The sequence below is a fragment of the Ranitomeya variabilis genome, chromosome 6 (genome assembly GCF_051348905.1).
Source record: "Ranitomeya variabilis isolate aRanVar5 chromosome 6, aRanVar5.hap1, whole genome shotgun sequence".
Taxonomy (NCBI): Eukaryota; Metazoa; Chordata; class Amphibia; order Anura; family Dendrobatidae; genus Ranitomeya; species Ranitomeya variabilis.
In genome coordinates, this window is record NC_135237.1 from 61906591 (window position 1) to 61920839 (window position 14249).

General features: G+C 44.8%; 1 protein-coding gene across 3 annotated transcripts; it reads left to right on the forward strand.

Annotated features, from left to right (window-relative positions):
- The first annotated feature begins 3981 nt into the window (after positions 1–3981).
- On the forward strand, positions 3982–11461 carry IDI1 (isopentenyl-diphosphate delta isomerase 1). Of its 3 annotated transcripts, none has more exons than XM_077268544.1 (5): positions 3982–4342; positions 5411–5607; positions 8733–8825; positions 9317–9447; positions 10515–11461. In XM_077268544.1, the coding sequence occupies exons 2-5, from the start codon at positions 5466–5468 to the stop codon at positions 10830–10832; spliced, it is 684 nt and encodes a 227-aa protein (XP_077124659.1). In that variant the 5' UTR covers positions 3982–4342; positions 5411–5465; the 3' UTR covers positions 10833–11461. The 3 variants fall into 3 exon arrangements, with proteins under 3 accessions (XP_077124659.1, XP_077124657.1, XP_077124658.1); XM_077268542.1 differs by having other exon boundaries at positions 3984–4342; positions 5447–5607; XM_077268543.1 differs by having other exon boundaries at positions 4069–4342; positions 5450–5607.
- Positions 11462–14249: the final 2788 nt, after the last annotated feature.

The window sequence follows — 14249 nt, forward strand, 5'->3', positions numbered from 1 at the left end:
TTTTTATAGGATCGGCCGATTTCACTCGACCCGACTTTTGAAAAAGTCGCGTTTCGTGAAACCCGACCCGATCCTATAAATGTAAAGGTCGCTCAACCCTAGTCAGGAGTAACACGGTCTGTTCAGCAGCAAAAGAATGTCAGCCATAACTCGGAGCGGACATTCCTGGAACATACGGGGCCTACAGTCCAACTGAAGCACTGAGAAGCGTGCCTCAATATCTTTCTAGGAGAGAAAGTTGCACGGGAAATCACATAAGGGAGTTGGAACAGGACTCAAGGAGGCTGCAGAGCAAAATGGAGTATCCCATGGGTCAGAGGTGCCAGAGAAGAAAGGGATAGCTCAAGGAGAGCGAATATCAGAACGTGCTGTGCTATGGACTTTGAAAACTGAAAAGTTTGTGCCCAATACTGCATGTTTCAATATGATGAAAATTGGACAGTTAAAGGGGTATTCCCATCTCCAAGAACCTATCCCAATATGTAGTAGATGTAGTAATAATAATAGCAACTACCTCCAATTTGAAATGTGTTGTTTTTCTGATTCTCTATGTCCCTTTCTTCATGTGCAGGCATTGCAGGACCTTAGGTATCCATGGTTATGACCACTAGTGAAGCGCCCGGCCAGGGCCTAGGGGTTACTCGGTATCGGGTCCGATAGTCATTTAAAGGGAAGTCACAGTGGCAGTGACCCTGTCCATGGCCCTGGGCGTCCAAGTAAAAGGGACGGTTTTTAAAGGGGTTTGTAAAGTAATCCAAGTTTGTGACGCCACCTGTGGTACTTGGTACTGCTTAATGGGGTCCTCTGGGGTGGTGTTACAGCAGCAGGGATGTCATGGTTTCCCTCAGATGAAGCTGGGTCCCCAGGGCTCCCAATGTGTTTGGCAAGGATGGTGTGGTGCCGGAAAATAAATGGAGGACACGGGGTTGCAGTCTCTTTACCTGGTTTACTGATGGTAGACAGCCTCAGTCTAGAGTACCAGCAACATGTGTCAATGGAGTCCAGGCAGCCTGAAAATGAGTGGGATTCCGTTTTCCAGCTCAGATTGGGAGCCTTCCACTATGCGCTAAATAATAGTCACTTGCTGCTGGTGGCTTCTGTCAAGGTCCCATCTTACTCTCTTTTGAAAAAACTGACCGTCACATCCATACATAGACTAAGTGTGAACAGGTGCTAAACCTAGAGTCGCCAACTCCTATGCATTCAAGCAAATAAGGTAGCACACTGTAGCGCTGAAACATGCAAACATGAAACATGAAAATTTAACTGCATTACTGCACTAGAAATATGAAAAATGAGAGCGTTTAGCGCATAAAAAAGGCCAATTTTATGTGTACCTGGTAGCCACTTTACGGCATCTCTCTTATACCAGGTCCTACGATTTCCTTCCTCACTGAGAATAAACGTTTCCATCTGAATGGGTGCCTATGGAAACCTCTTCTTTCCATAGGCACCCATTCAGATGGAGACGTTTATTCTCAGTGAGGAAGGAAATCGTAGGACCTGGTATAAGAGAGATGCCGTAAAGTGGCTACCAGGTACACATAAAATTGGCCTTTTTTATGCGCTAAACGCTCTCATTTTTCATATTTCTAGTGCAGTAATGCAGTTAAATTTTCATGTTTCATGTTTGCATGTTTCAGCGCTACAGTGTGCTACCTTATTTGCTTCCATCTTACTCTCTGTCCTGGAACAGTTCCTGCATGGTAGGCAACGCGAACAGTTTCATTGGGGTTTCTGTTCACGGTGTTCTCCGAGCTCTGGATGTTGCTGTACCTCAGGGTGTAATGTGGGCAAGTCACTTTCAATTTCCTGCCCTCCAGTTCTGCCGTGGGACATGTAGTTCCACACAGCCTCAGGCTCCCGGTGCCCGGTTTCCGAGCTTCAGCTTAGAGGAAGCTCACTCGCAGCTGTCCTCTAGCTCCTGACCACTCCTGTGCTCCTTCACTGTTCCTTGTCTGCTACAGACTAACTGACTCCTCCTCCAGACCAGAATGTATATCTATCTAGGAAAGCTCCCCTGAAACCGGGTTCAGAGCTCCCCCTTCTGGACTGGAGTCAGAACATGTTGCATGGACAGGTTACATGTCAAAGGGATCCTCCTCGTTTCCAGGCATGGCATCACGCTCCCCGAGAGGAAGGCAATACCATTGTGGTACCTGAACTCCTGGGGTGCCACACTAGCAATTAGCTGTCACTATATCAGTGGTCATAACAATGGATATCTAATGCCTGTACATGAGGAAAGATGCATAGTGAATCAGAAGAACTATACTACATTTCTAATTGGAGGTATTTGCTAATATTATTATTATTACACCTACTACATATTAGGATAGGATCTTGGAGATGGGAATAGTCCTTTAAGTAAACTTTTTTTTATTATAAAACAAGTTTGACGTCCCCTAATGTCTGTGCGGCGTGTGTTAAGTTGAAGAACTTCAGACAGCTGAGGCTTGCGACCTGCGTGTTATGCACCGCGCGCATAGAACAGGAGAATTGGGACAACACTTATTTGTAGAGTACCAGGGTGTGGGAACCCAGCAGCCCCCTCACCCATGACTATCACCCTGTGCACCTTACAGAATGAATGGAGGTGCGCATGCTCACTGTTCTCAGGATCGTAGCAGTCCCCAACGGTCTGATCCCTGTGATCAGGAAGTTATTCCTTAAAGAAGGCGTAGCTTACATACTTGGCACCACCCCTTGAACACATTTTGGCATGCTTATTCTTGGCCATAAGGTTTTTGTGGATAAACATTGAAGGTTGCATGGCTAATCAGGAGTGCTGTGAAACCCTTGCATATATTAGTGCAGCTGCTTGCTGGTGCAGTCTATAGCTACCTTTACATCAGCCTCATTAATTGTCTCCATATGAAAGTATTTTTGGAGAAATGTATGGCACAGTTTTTGAGTATTATAATGGCGATATTATTTTAATTATATACAGATTATATTTATTATTAATTCCGATTATATAGACTTGGCAAACTTTTCAGATATTATTTCACATGTATCAATGTACAGTAAATATTAGCTTGATCCAGGCTTCTATGGACAGGGGTTGGGGGTTGTAGTGCGGCGGTGTTCACACCGTGCGGTAATGAGGCAGGGACCCAGTAAAGTTCAACACAAATGTCTTTATTGTCCAAGACTCACAAATGGAAAACAGTATCTTCCGGATCGCAGACGGGGCGTCTACACAATCCATATCCGAGACCTGTTGCCACGGGCGACTGCACCGCTGTGTCACGCAGAGGGGGCGCCAGGCGACCACTTCCCTTGGCTCTGTGATGACTTCACACACACGCTGGATGTTGCAGAGCCACCTGCTCTGCAATTTGCAAACCAACGCCGAGTTCAGGCCCTTTTCCTCTCTGAAGAGACCATTTGCATTTTGAAACTTCTGACATTTTTCAGCCATTACAATAATAATATCCTGTGGGTGTCTGCTACTGCAGTGATCCGGTGAGTCGGGTCCTGGCCACAGGTCATGTTTACTACATAACGAAAGTCGGAAGAGCAAAACCCAAAGAACGGTGGAAATGTGTTTTTTTTCCACCATTTTACCTAATTTGGATATTTTTCATGCTTTTCATTACAAGGCAAGATGATCGATGCCGCTCAACGCTACTACTTGCCTTGAGATTTAAAAAAAAAAAAATGCCGCATTTATGGAAAATAAAAAAAATATACAATTCACGGAAAAAGTAAGAACAAATTCTCAAAGCAAAAATTGTCAGTGTGTATAAGGGGTTAAGCTGAAAGCTGTGCTGTGATTGGTTGCTATGGGCAACATAGAAGATTGTACTTTTGACCGATTTGTAGTATAGGAATGCCGGCACCACGTGACACTTCTTTCCCCCCCGCCTCCTCTGTAGCATCATTTAATGGACAAGTGTTTTAGCCAATCAGTGTGATGGTAGCGGGGGCGGTACTATGTGGGCTCTGTTGCTCCAGAGGGCGTGTCTTCCAACACACGCGTGACGTATGACGGAGCAGTGGGCGTGGTCAGGTTGTTCCTGGCTTTCTGTTGGAACGTGCGGACGTAAATCCGCTCCGTGTAGCAGAGGCCGTTTGTGCTTTATGTAGCCGTTAGATTAGGAGGCTCCGTGCAGCACGGGGTGACGAGGAGCAGCCGGAGCAGCGCTGCGGGCGGGCGGTGTCGTGTAATGTGCGGCGGATCGCCAGATGGTGGGACGCAGTGGTTCGGAGTCCTGATTGGCTGAGAGATGTTGTGGGCGGGGATAGTAGGCGGAGCCCGTGTCTTGGGTCTTGGCAGTGGCCGCACAAGTCTGCGGGCAGTTCTGCGGCAGGACGTGAGGAGTGCGGTGTGCAGCAGGTGAGCGCCGCGCTGTGCATCATGGGACGGGGCGGCAGTGCGCACGGACGTGTGCTCATCGTGCAGGACCATCCGTCCGTGTGTGGTGTGCAAGAGTGGGTCTGTTACACCTGGGAGGGGATCCACTGCAGCTGGTAATAGCAGCCAATCACAGCCCTGCAGAACACTAGGAGCGGGGTGTGCCGAGGAGCCGCCCCTCATCTGTTTATACATGGGAGCGCTGTCATCAGGGGGCACAGCTATGTCACACCTGGGCCGTGTCCACATGGAGGATCTGGGGGAGAATCCTCTGGAGATCTCCTCCTGTTTGTTTCTATGGGAAATGCACTTTGCTGCTCATATGAGAAGTTGTTTTTTTCAGTATTTCCTGTTTTGTTTTTTGTTTTGTTTTTTTAAAGAAAAAGTGCATGCGATTTAATTAAAGCAGATACTGATGGAAAATGCTCCAAACTAGGCTCTGTCCAATCAGAAGGTGGCAAAAAAACTCTTCATAGCCACTAAAGGAAAAAAAAAAACCTAATAAAAAAACCCAAAGTGTCTCCTGAAACATTTTCTCCTTGAATATTTTTGTGAGCACCTTCACGAGCTGTGTGAACTGAGTCTTAGGCTGGGGCCACATGATCTGCGTGTTCTCTATCAGGTCAGGCTCTGAGAGAATGGGATGACCGGTGAGGAGAACATGGTCTGCCATAGTCGCACTGCACTCAGATGACATCTGAGTGCAGTCTGATGTTTCACACTCACCCATAGACTTGTATGTGAGCCTATGACTAAGGGCGTGTATACACCTGAAACGCGTCAGGTACGAGGCTTCGCCTTTTATTTTAACTACGTTTAAATAAATCCATTTTATCTCTGGATGGTTCTGCCGGAATCTTTCCCCATTTTTCGGCTACAGACCGCTGTGTCTTGACCAGTCGGAGATCTGTTCACCTGATCTCAGCAGTCCCATGAGGCTGTTGAGTTTGGGTCAGGACACCTGCGGCCGGACTGGACATGGCTGTCCGTACTTTAACCATGAAAGTCTGATGTGTGAACCCGGCCTTACTGATGCTTTCATTTGTGCAGAGCTTCTTGCTAAACATGACCCCGCTGTTTCTGCAGCAGGACGTACGGCGCAGCCATGCCTGAGGTGGACACGCACTCTCTGGATGAGAAGCAGGTGCAGCTGCTCTCGGAGATGTGTATTCTGATCGATGAGAACGACAAGAAGATAGGAGCAGACACCAAGAAGAACTGTCACCTGAACGAAAATATCAACAAAGGTAAAGCGAGTGCTGGGGAGGTTACATATATAGTAGGGTCCGCACCTGTTAGCCCTCATACCGCATTCTAAAATGCTCAACAGTCATGGGCGAAAGTGTTGGCACCCTGGAATTTGTTCCAGAAAGTGAAGTATTTCTCCCCTAAAATTATTGCAGTTACACACGTTTTGTTATAAACATTTCCCCCAAAAATGGGCTGGACAAAATTGTTGGCACCCTCAAGTTGTAAACTTCTTGATTTTGTTGCATACTGTGAACAAAGGAACATCAAGATCTCTGGAGATGGCCTTGTAAGGCCGGTTTCACATTAGCGTTTTGAGGAGCTGCGGACTTCCTCCGTGAAGCCCGTGTGTACCTATCTTTAACATTAGGTACGCAGGTCGTGCGGCTGTATGCGGATGCTTGCGAATGCGTCGTTTTGACGATACGGCGACCAGCGTAGGACGCAGCTGGTTGCAATTTCGTCTTTTCTCTGCATTGTCAAAACGACGCATGTGGAAGCATCCGCATACAGCCGCACGACCTGCGTACCTAATGTTAAAGATAGGTACACAGGCTGCATGCAGAAGTAGGCGGAGCTCGCTGTGGAGGTGCGGCCGAAGGCGGGGCTTCACGGAGGAAGTCTGCAGCCCTCCGCAGCTCCTCAAAACGCTAATGTGAAACCGGCCTAACCTCAAGATTGTTGATGTTCAACAATTTTGATTCTCTAGTCCTCAGACAGTTCTCTTCTCTTCCTGGTCTCCTTTCTTAGTGTTGTACACACAGACTCACAGTGCTAAGATTGTGTCAACTTCTCCCCTTTTTATCTGGTTTCAGCTGTGATTTTCATATTGCCTACTCCTGTTACTTGCCACAGGTGAGTTTGAACGAGCACCACAATCTTGAGACAAAGTGGTTTACCCAAAATTTTGGGATGATGCCAACATTTTTGGGGTTTTGTAGTGTGAAATTATGTCCAATTTGCCTTTTTTTTTTTTTTTTTTCTTTTCAAGAAACGATGTCAACAAACATGTATAAAAACATACGTGATTGCAATAATTTTGGAGAAATACTTCATTTTATGGAACAATTTCAAGGGTGCCAACATTTTAGTCCGTGAGTTTTTCTCCAGTGTGCCCAGCATAACACAAAATAGACCTTTAATAATATGCGACTGTAGAACTGTGAATCCTCACAATTCCGGTACTGGGAGCGGCCGGCACATGACTGCATGTATGTGATTTGCAGACGTGGTCACATGCTAACTAGACGTGTGCAGCCTCGCTCAGTACAGATGTATTGCGCTCTAGGCCTTGCACGTCTAGTGTGAGTGTGGCCAGGAGTATGCAAATTTAAACCCAGAAGTCACATGACTGCCAGCTCCCGGAGAATCCTGACAGTGTGGAGTTTGCGCAATGTGCGAACTTGTAGCTCGAGGCGGTACAACCCCTTTAAGGCTAATCTCCCGCAAACAGTATTTGGTACATTCTTATTGCAACTTCTTTTTGAAAATGCAGCGTTTTAGCGGTCCAGCAGAATGAATGGAATATGTATAAATCACATGCGGTGCGTATGTGAATTCTGCAGCATCGATTCCTTGTGTGATAAATTTGGGTCGTTGTTTTTTTCTGCTTATTTTTTAGACTAGAATGAGATGAGGGAACTCCACAGTTTAAAACCATGTAATCCACAGACGACTTTTATCTCATTATTCTTTCTCCTAAGTCACAGCCAGTCTGCAAGACAAAGCGGTTTTATTTAAAACATGGCAAAAACAAACTGCAGCTGGAAAAAACACATGTTAAAAAAAAAAATGTTAAAAATTAGGTAACCTAATTTACCTAATAGGTGCAGACAATCGGCAACAGCAGAGACGCATGAAATACTCAGTGTGGGAACCCAGCCTTAAAGAGACAATTTTGCTGATTGTTGTCAAGTCGTCACAAAAACTAGAAAACTCTTCTAAAGAGATCACAAGTATGACTGATCAAACCAAGCACAAGCGCTCGGTGCTCCATGAATGCAGCCAATCATAAAGTGCACCTTCCCACCAGCCTGGCTTCCACTTATCTCTGCCCCTCTCTCTCTATAAGGCCCGAGCTGTCAATCAAAATAGAGGGGGAGGGGTGGAGATGGTGGGAGGGTGCACTGAAGGGGTACCTGTCACCAAGCTTGACCAATATGAGATCTGGCCTGATATATACTGCAGTGCGCGGGCTCTTTGGCCTTTCCTGCGCACTGCGAAACTTTGCTGTGCAGAGAATTATGGAGCGCGATGCCGGGGAGACTATGGATGATTTAGGGACGTGTCATCCACATGAATAAGCAGGGGGACGGCATCGCAAGAAGACGGGAGGCACCAGATCAAGAAGAGCGACACCCCTCAGACCGGACCGCCCCGCAGGTGAGTATAATAAAAGTTATTTTTCTTCTTTCTCGTCGGGTTGGGGGCAGATATACAGCATTATAGAATGCTGTATATCAGGGCTTAAAGGTGGCGGCCGTATCGTCCCTGGTTCCCTGTAAATGTTTGGCCACCGCAGGGGTACACTGAGCACCCGTGCTTTGTTTGATCAGTCATATTGCACTGACAGTCCCTTTTAAAAGGTTTTCTGCTTAGAACAACCCCTATTCACATGCATGTTAGGTAACACTTGTGATAATGGGATCCTACGTGCCTCATATTGTGCAGATCATTCTAATTAGGCCTCGTGTGCTAACGAAATGTCTTCGACGTGCTCGAAAACTATGTTCCAGTTCCCGCAGCTGCATGTCTCACGGCTATTCGACAGCCACAACACATGGAGGGATTATCTGTTTGTTAGGCAATCCTTCCATTTGTTGCAGCTGTTGAACAGCCGCTTGACATGCAGCCGCGGGGATGCGGAACATATTATTCGAGCACGCTGACGTCACTCAGCACATGAGCATGCTCAGATAACACCTTATCCCAGTACGTTTGCTCATCACAAATAACTAAACATTTATAATCGGATCATGACTGTTCCAACGTGTACTTTGCATTATTTGGAAGCAGCCTATCCCCCTTGGTCCGTGTGCTTTAGGACTGTAGATGCATAGTCATGTTTTTTATTGATATATTATTATTTGCAATTCATTTTTTATATTCTTTTTTTTTTCCCCAGGTTTGCTGCACAGAGCCTTCAGCATCTTCTTATTTAACACAGAAAATAAACTCTTGTTACAGCAAAGATCGGAGGCTAAGATCACCTTCCCGGGTTTGTATTTCTATATAAAGACCAGAAGGCTGGAGATGAAATTATATTTTTTTCCTTTTAGCCAATAATAAATGGCAATGAGTTGCTGAACCTGAGATGTCAGGTTGTTCTTATAGCAATCACTCGGGCATATCTTCTCTTGTTGATCTGTGGGGCTCTTACTCTAGGATTCCTACCAGTTCTTGTAATTTTCAGATCCGTCAGATCCCCATGATCTTATTTTTAAGACCTAATGATCTGTCACTGGCATTATACCATGGGTGCTCAGTAGTATAGGCTTAAGATTTTTTTTTTAGTGTCACCAGCTTCTTGTCCATAAACCGCATGACAAATACATGTTGAATTCTCCAGTTGGTGGTTTGGGGTCCTGTTTAGTGGGTACCCTTATATTGAAGCTATTGGGGTTTCACAATGTATTGCATTACAAGTAACACCCGTATACAGTGAACACTTATCGTGGAGATCTTCTATATTCTTTTGTCTTGGCCTAGGCTGTTATACCAACACCTGCTGCAGTCACCCACTGAATACCCCTACGGAAATTGAGGAAGAAAATTCAATAGGGGTGCGACGAGCTGCCCAGAGACGCCTGAAGGCCGAATTAGGAATTCCAATGGAGCAGGTACGGTGACCGTGTTGTACTGTACACTGTGTCATTGTGAACGTTGAATTGCCACCTATGGGCGCTATAGCACTATACATTGGCTTGTGCTCTCTCTTGTAGGGCTACAACATGACTGTTTGGCAGTTGTCGGTCATATTTTTATAGTTGACATGTTCCGTCTTTTTGAGCTTCAAAAAACGTAAAGCGGCTGAAATAAGTGATCGTTCTATTCTTCTGGCATCTTCTTCGGTTTAAAAGCCATTCATTATGTATGGGTTAAAAAAAAAAAATGACCAAAATAAAGTGTCAAAAAAGATTCTTCAGGAAAATCACCCTCTTTTGCTAGAAAAACTCACCGGCTATACCAGCGTCGACGGATATCATATGCACAAACCCTTAGTCAGAATTCTCCTGATTTACCAGTAAACTGTTTAAGGGTGACCACGTCCTGGCCACATGTGTCTGTGTTGTTTTCATATATCAGCGATCGCCTCCACCTGTACTCGCCCCTTCCTGTGCTCGCCCCTTCCTGCCCACAGATGTAGACTGCTTTTCAGTTTTTACATTTATGGCACTCACCATGGTTTTCTCTGGAGATCCTGTTGAGTTTCCTTGTGAGTGCACTGATTTCTTACAGAAAGAGATGGAGATAGGAGAAGAACATTATGAGTGACAATGTAACTGCTGCCTAGACTTGAGCAAAAACATTAGCAGGACCCTGGACCAGTGGCCACGCCGGTAGTCACCAGACCAGAGCGCTGTGGACTTCCTTCTATCTGCGGCATCTCCGACTTCTCTTCTTATGTTGTGGACCCACGCATGGCTTTGCAGGGGTCTAATATTATAAGAAATGCCGGGGATCCATCAGCTATCAAATTCTTAGTGCTCTGCGCCAGCGGCCACAGACGACCAAGGTCCTACAAACCTTTTTCTTCTACTCCATGCAGCAATGGCTGACCCTAGTCGTGGGATTTATGATTACTTCTGTCTATGGACAACCCCTTTTAGCTCTGTACTCATTATACTTTCCAGTTGACTTGATGGTTGGTTGCCCATTGACAGTGATTTACCTTATGTACTTCCAGGTAAAACCCGATGAACTTCGGTATCTAACCAGGATTCACTACAAAGCTCAGTCAGATGGCATCTGGGGAGAACATGAGATAGATTACATCCTGTTCATACAGAAGGAAGTCAAAGTCGATCCTGATCCCAATGAAATCCAAAGCCATTGCTACGTGTCAAAAGAAGAGTTGACGCAGTTATTAGAGAGGGCCAAGCGGGGCGAGGTGAAGATCACCCCTTGGTTCCAGCTCATCGCAGACACTTTTCTATATAAATGGTGGGACAACCTGGAGAATCTAAAATCGTTTGAGGATCATGATAAAATCCATAGAATGTGAACGGAAGAAGGATGAAACTAATCGTGTGACGGTCCATGTGATGGGTGCGGTGCCGACGGTGCTGTGGTTTATTAATTATGCACATGGAGGCGACTACTGAAATTCAGTGCAAAATAGAAAGGAAAAAATAGCTTCTTATTTGCTGTCCATTTAGCTAAACAAAAACTAGCGGAAGCAAAATAACTTTCATTTTCTGGAATTGAACCATTATTTTAGAAATTCATAATAAATTTAAAAAAAATACTCGGTGTTCAAGACATGGAAATGTCTACTGATTATGGCCATGTTCACACGTTCAAGATTTGGTCAGTAATTTACATCAGTATTTGTCAGCCAAAAGCGCTATAAAAATAAATCTAATAGAAACAAGTACACTACTTCTGCATTTATCACCCTCTTCAGGTTTTTGCGTAAAAATACTGACAAAATGGTTCACACTCGAGTGCGGAGTACCTTTTTTCTCTGCCTTAATTTTGTTAGAAGAACATAAAAACAGAATGATGCCGGATAGACACCACTAACTATAATGGAGGGCGTTTTTTTTTTCACCTTTGGGTAAATATGATGGTACTTAAATCAAAGCCGCTTTGTCATGATTCTAGTCTTGAAATAAAGTTGACCGAAACGTGGATTGGACAATGATCTGATGTGTAGAGAGGGTGGGGGGACCCGACTGTCAGGGAAGAGAAGGCCTGAGGTATTCTTTTGCTTTCAGGGATGATAAGTTTGTGTGTCCTGCTTCCCTCAGCCCAGAATGGCTGATAATTTTCTAGAGGCTTTCCATTACTCTACATGAGTGGGGAAGTGTGACTCACCTAATGGATGGTCTGAGAAAAGGCTGTTACAGGTAAGGACAAAAAGTCAATTTTATTTGTGCCATTGTGGGGCAAAGGACATTTCAAAGCTGTCCTTAGGGGTCAGGCAATAATGGAGGTGGTGGTTTATCTATTGAGCTAATGTCTACAGGAATCGACATTTTAAGGAAGCATCAGCAGGGGAAGCCTTGTAAAATGTGTCAGATGTGTGAAGCAATGACTCGATGTCCACTTTACATACTCAGAGAGCTGAGGCCTTGTATTGAAAAACATATGATGGATGATTACATCTGATGGGCAATATTTGTCTTAGGGTACCGTCACACAGTGCCATTTTCATCGCTACGACGGCACGATCCGTGACGTCGCAGCGTCGTATGATTATCGCTCCAGCGTCGTAGACTGCGGTCACACTTTGCAATCACGGCGCTGGAGCGATGCCGAAGTCCCCGGGTAACCAGGGTAAACATCGGGTTACTAAGCGCAGGGCCGCGCTTAGTAACCCGATGTTTACCCTGGTTACCAGCGTAAACGTAAAAAAAACAAGCTGAGACGCCGGAGGACAGACACCGGAATGTAAGTATGTACTGTTTGTTTTTTTTACGTTTACGCTGGTAACCAGGGTAAACATCGGGTTACTAAGCGCGGCTCTGCGCTTAGTTACCCGATGTTTACCCTGGTTTCAAGCGAACACATCGCTGGATCGGTGTCACACACAACGATCCAGCGATGTCAGCGGGTGATCAAGCGACGAAAGAAAGTTCCAAACGATCTGCTACGACGTACGATTCTCAGCAGGGTCCCTGATCGCTGCTGCGTGTCAGACACTGCGATATCGTAACGATATCGCTAGAACGTCACGAATCGCACCGTCGTAGCGATGAAAATGGCACTGTGTGACGGTACCCTTAGTTCTTCGTCCCTGTATAAAATCCTACCTTCTCCAACTTAGCAGCTGGGCTCCTGGTTATTAATTCAAGGAGGTGACCACTGTCAGTGTTCGTCTATACCCTGATTAGGGCCGTGTCCAGTGTTTTTAGGGCAATCTGGATTAGACGTAGTTCCAGCATGTTGAGAGGATCAAATTCTTTGCCTTGTTTGATCTTGAAGAATTCCTGCCAAGCTGTGCAGATTGGCATCTGATACGATGGCTAGCTATAAAAGTAGTAAGAAGGACAATTCCAAGAGAGAAGTGGTGGAGATGCTGCCGAAGGGACTTACCGGCTCTTAATGAAGTATTTTTTGTTCTATAGATTTCTTAGATTTGTTTCACCTTGTCAGCATAGCTCAGTGGAGAGGGTGAGTATGAAATTCATCTATGGAAGCAGTTCTCACTTCCATGGATGAAACAATGCGACCCAAGACTCGCCTGCAGTGCCAGATTGATATCTCCCTGTGTCCCAGAAGTGATGGCACTTGAATGTCTGAAAATTTCCTTGTGGTAGAAAAAAAAAAAAAATCATGGCTCCATTGGAGTTAAATAAAGAGCTTGCCCCAAAAGGTTAAACTTAGCAATTAGGACGATTTTTTAGGTGATTATTAAACTAAAACAGTACAGGGTGTGCAGGCTCTCCAAATTATGCTCTCTCATTATGATGTCAAGATAAGACAAGTCTACAGCATCAATGGAAAAGAGAACCACTATCACATAGGCCAAGATCTGTGAACATCCATTGGGCAGTCCGAAGGGTGGGCAATAAATTAGTAGTGGTGTGTTCCAACGGCAAATGGAAGATCAGGATTTCCGGACAAGTATCCTAGATATCTATGGATGACATTCTACTTGCTCCAATGACTGACCTGTAAGACTCCATCTGGAAATGTAGAACTCTTGCATATCACTTGAGATCCAGTACAGGGCACAACACTTTGTCCTTTTTCGGAAGAAGAAAGATTTGAACAAAAATAGTGGAAACGTTCCAACTCTGTCTGGATTTCACAACAAATGATGCCTGTTTGGGTGAGGATGTTTAGAGGGGAAGTGCAGAAAAACAGTTTGGGCTATTAAAGAAAATTCTATGTTGTAGCTTTTCGAACCCACATCGCATGTGCATGAATATTGTATGTCGGACAGATATTCTTGAACGAGAGAAGACATCTCTACCTTCTGAGCTGGTCACGTGAGGATTGTCCTTCATCTTGAGGAGGAAATAGCACTAAATCCAAAGAGTAAATGATCCATAAAGGTCTACCTATCCTGGCATCCTAGCCACACCTCAATAAAATTCGGAGTAGCTCAAGCTACAGTGGGTGCAGAAAGTATTCAAACTCCTTTACATTTTTCACTGTTTCATTGCAGTCATTTGGTAAATTAAAAATAAAGATATTTTTTTTTCTCATAATGTACACTCTGCACCCCATCTGAAAAAACAGAAATGTAATTTTTGCAAGTTTATTAAAAGAAAAACTGAAATATCCCATAGTTTTTTTTAGTCAAAATGTGGCGCAGTGTACATTAATGTGAAAAAATAAACTTTTTTGAATTTACCAAATGGCTGCAATGAAACCAAGAGAGAAAAATTTAAAGAGGTCTGAATACTTTCCATACCCACTGTACTTCTGCATTAAAAGGTGCCCTCAACACAAATTTCTCTTATCTTCC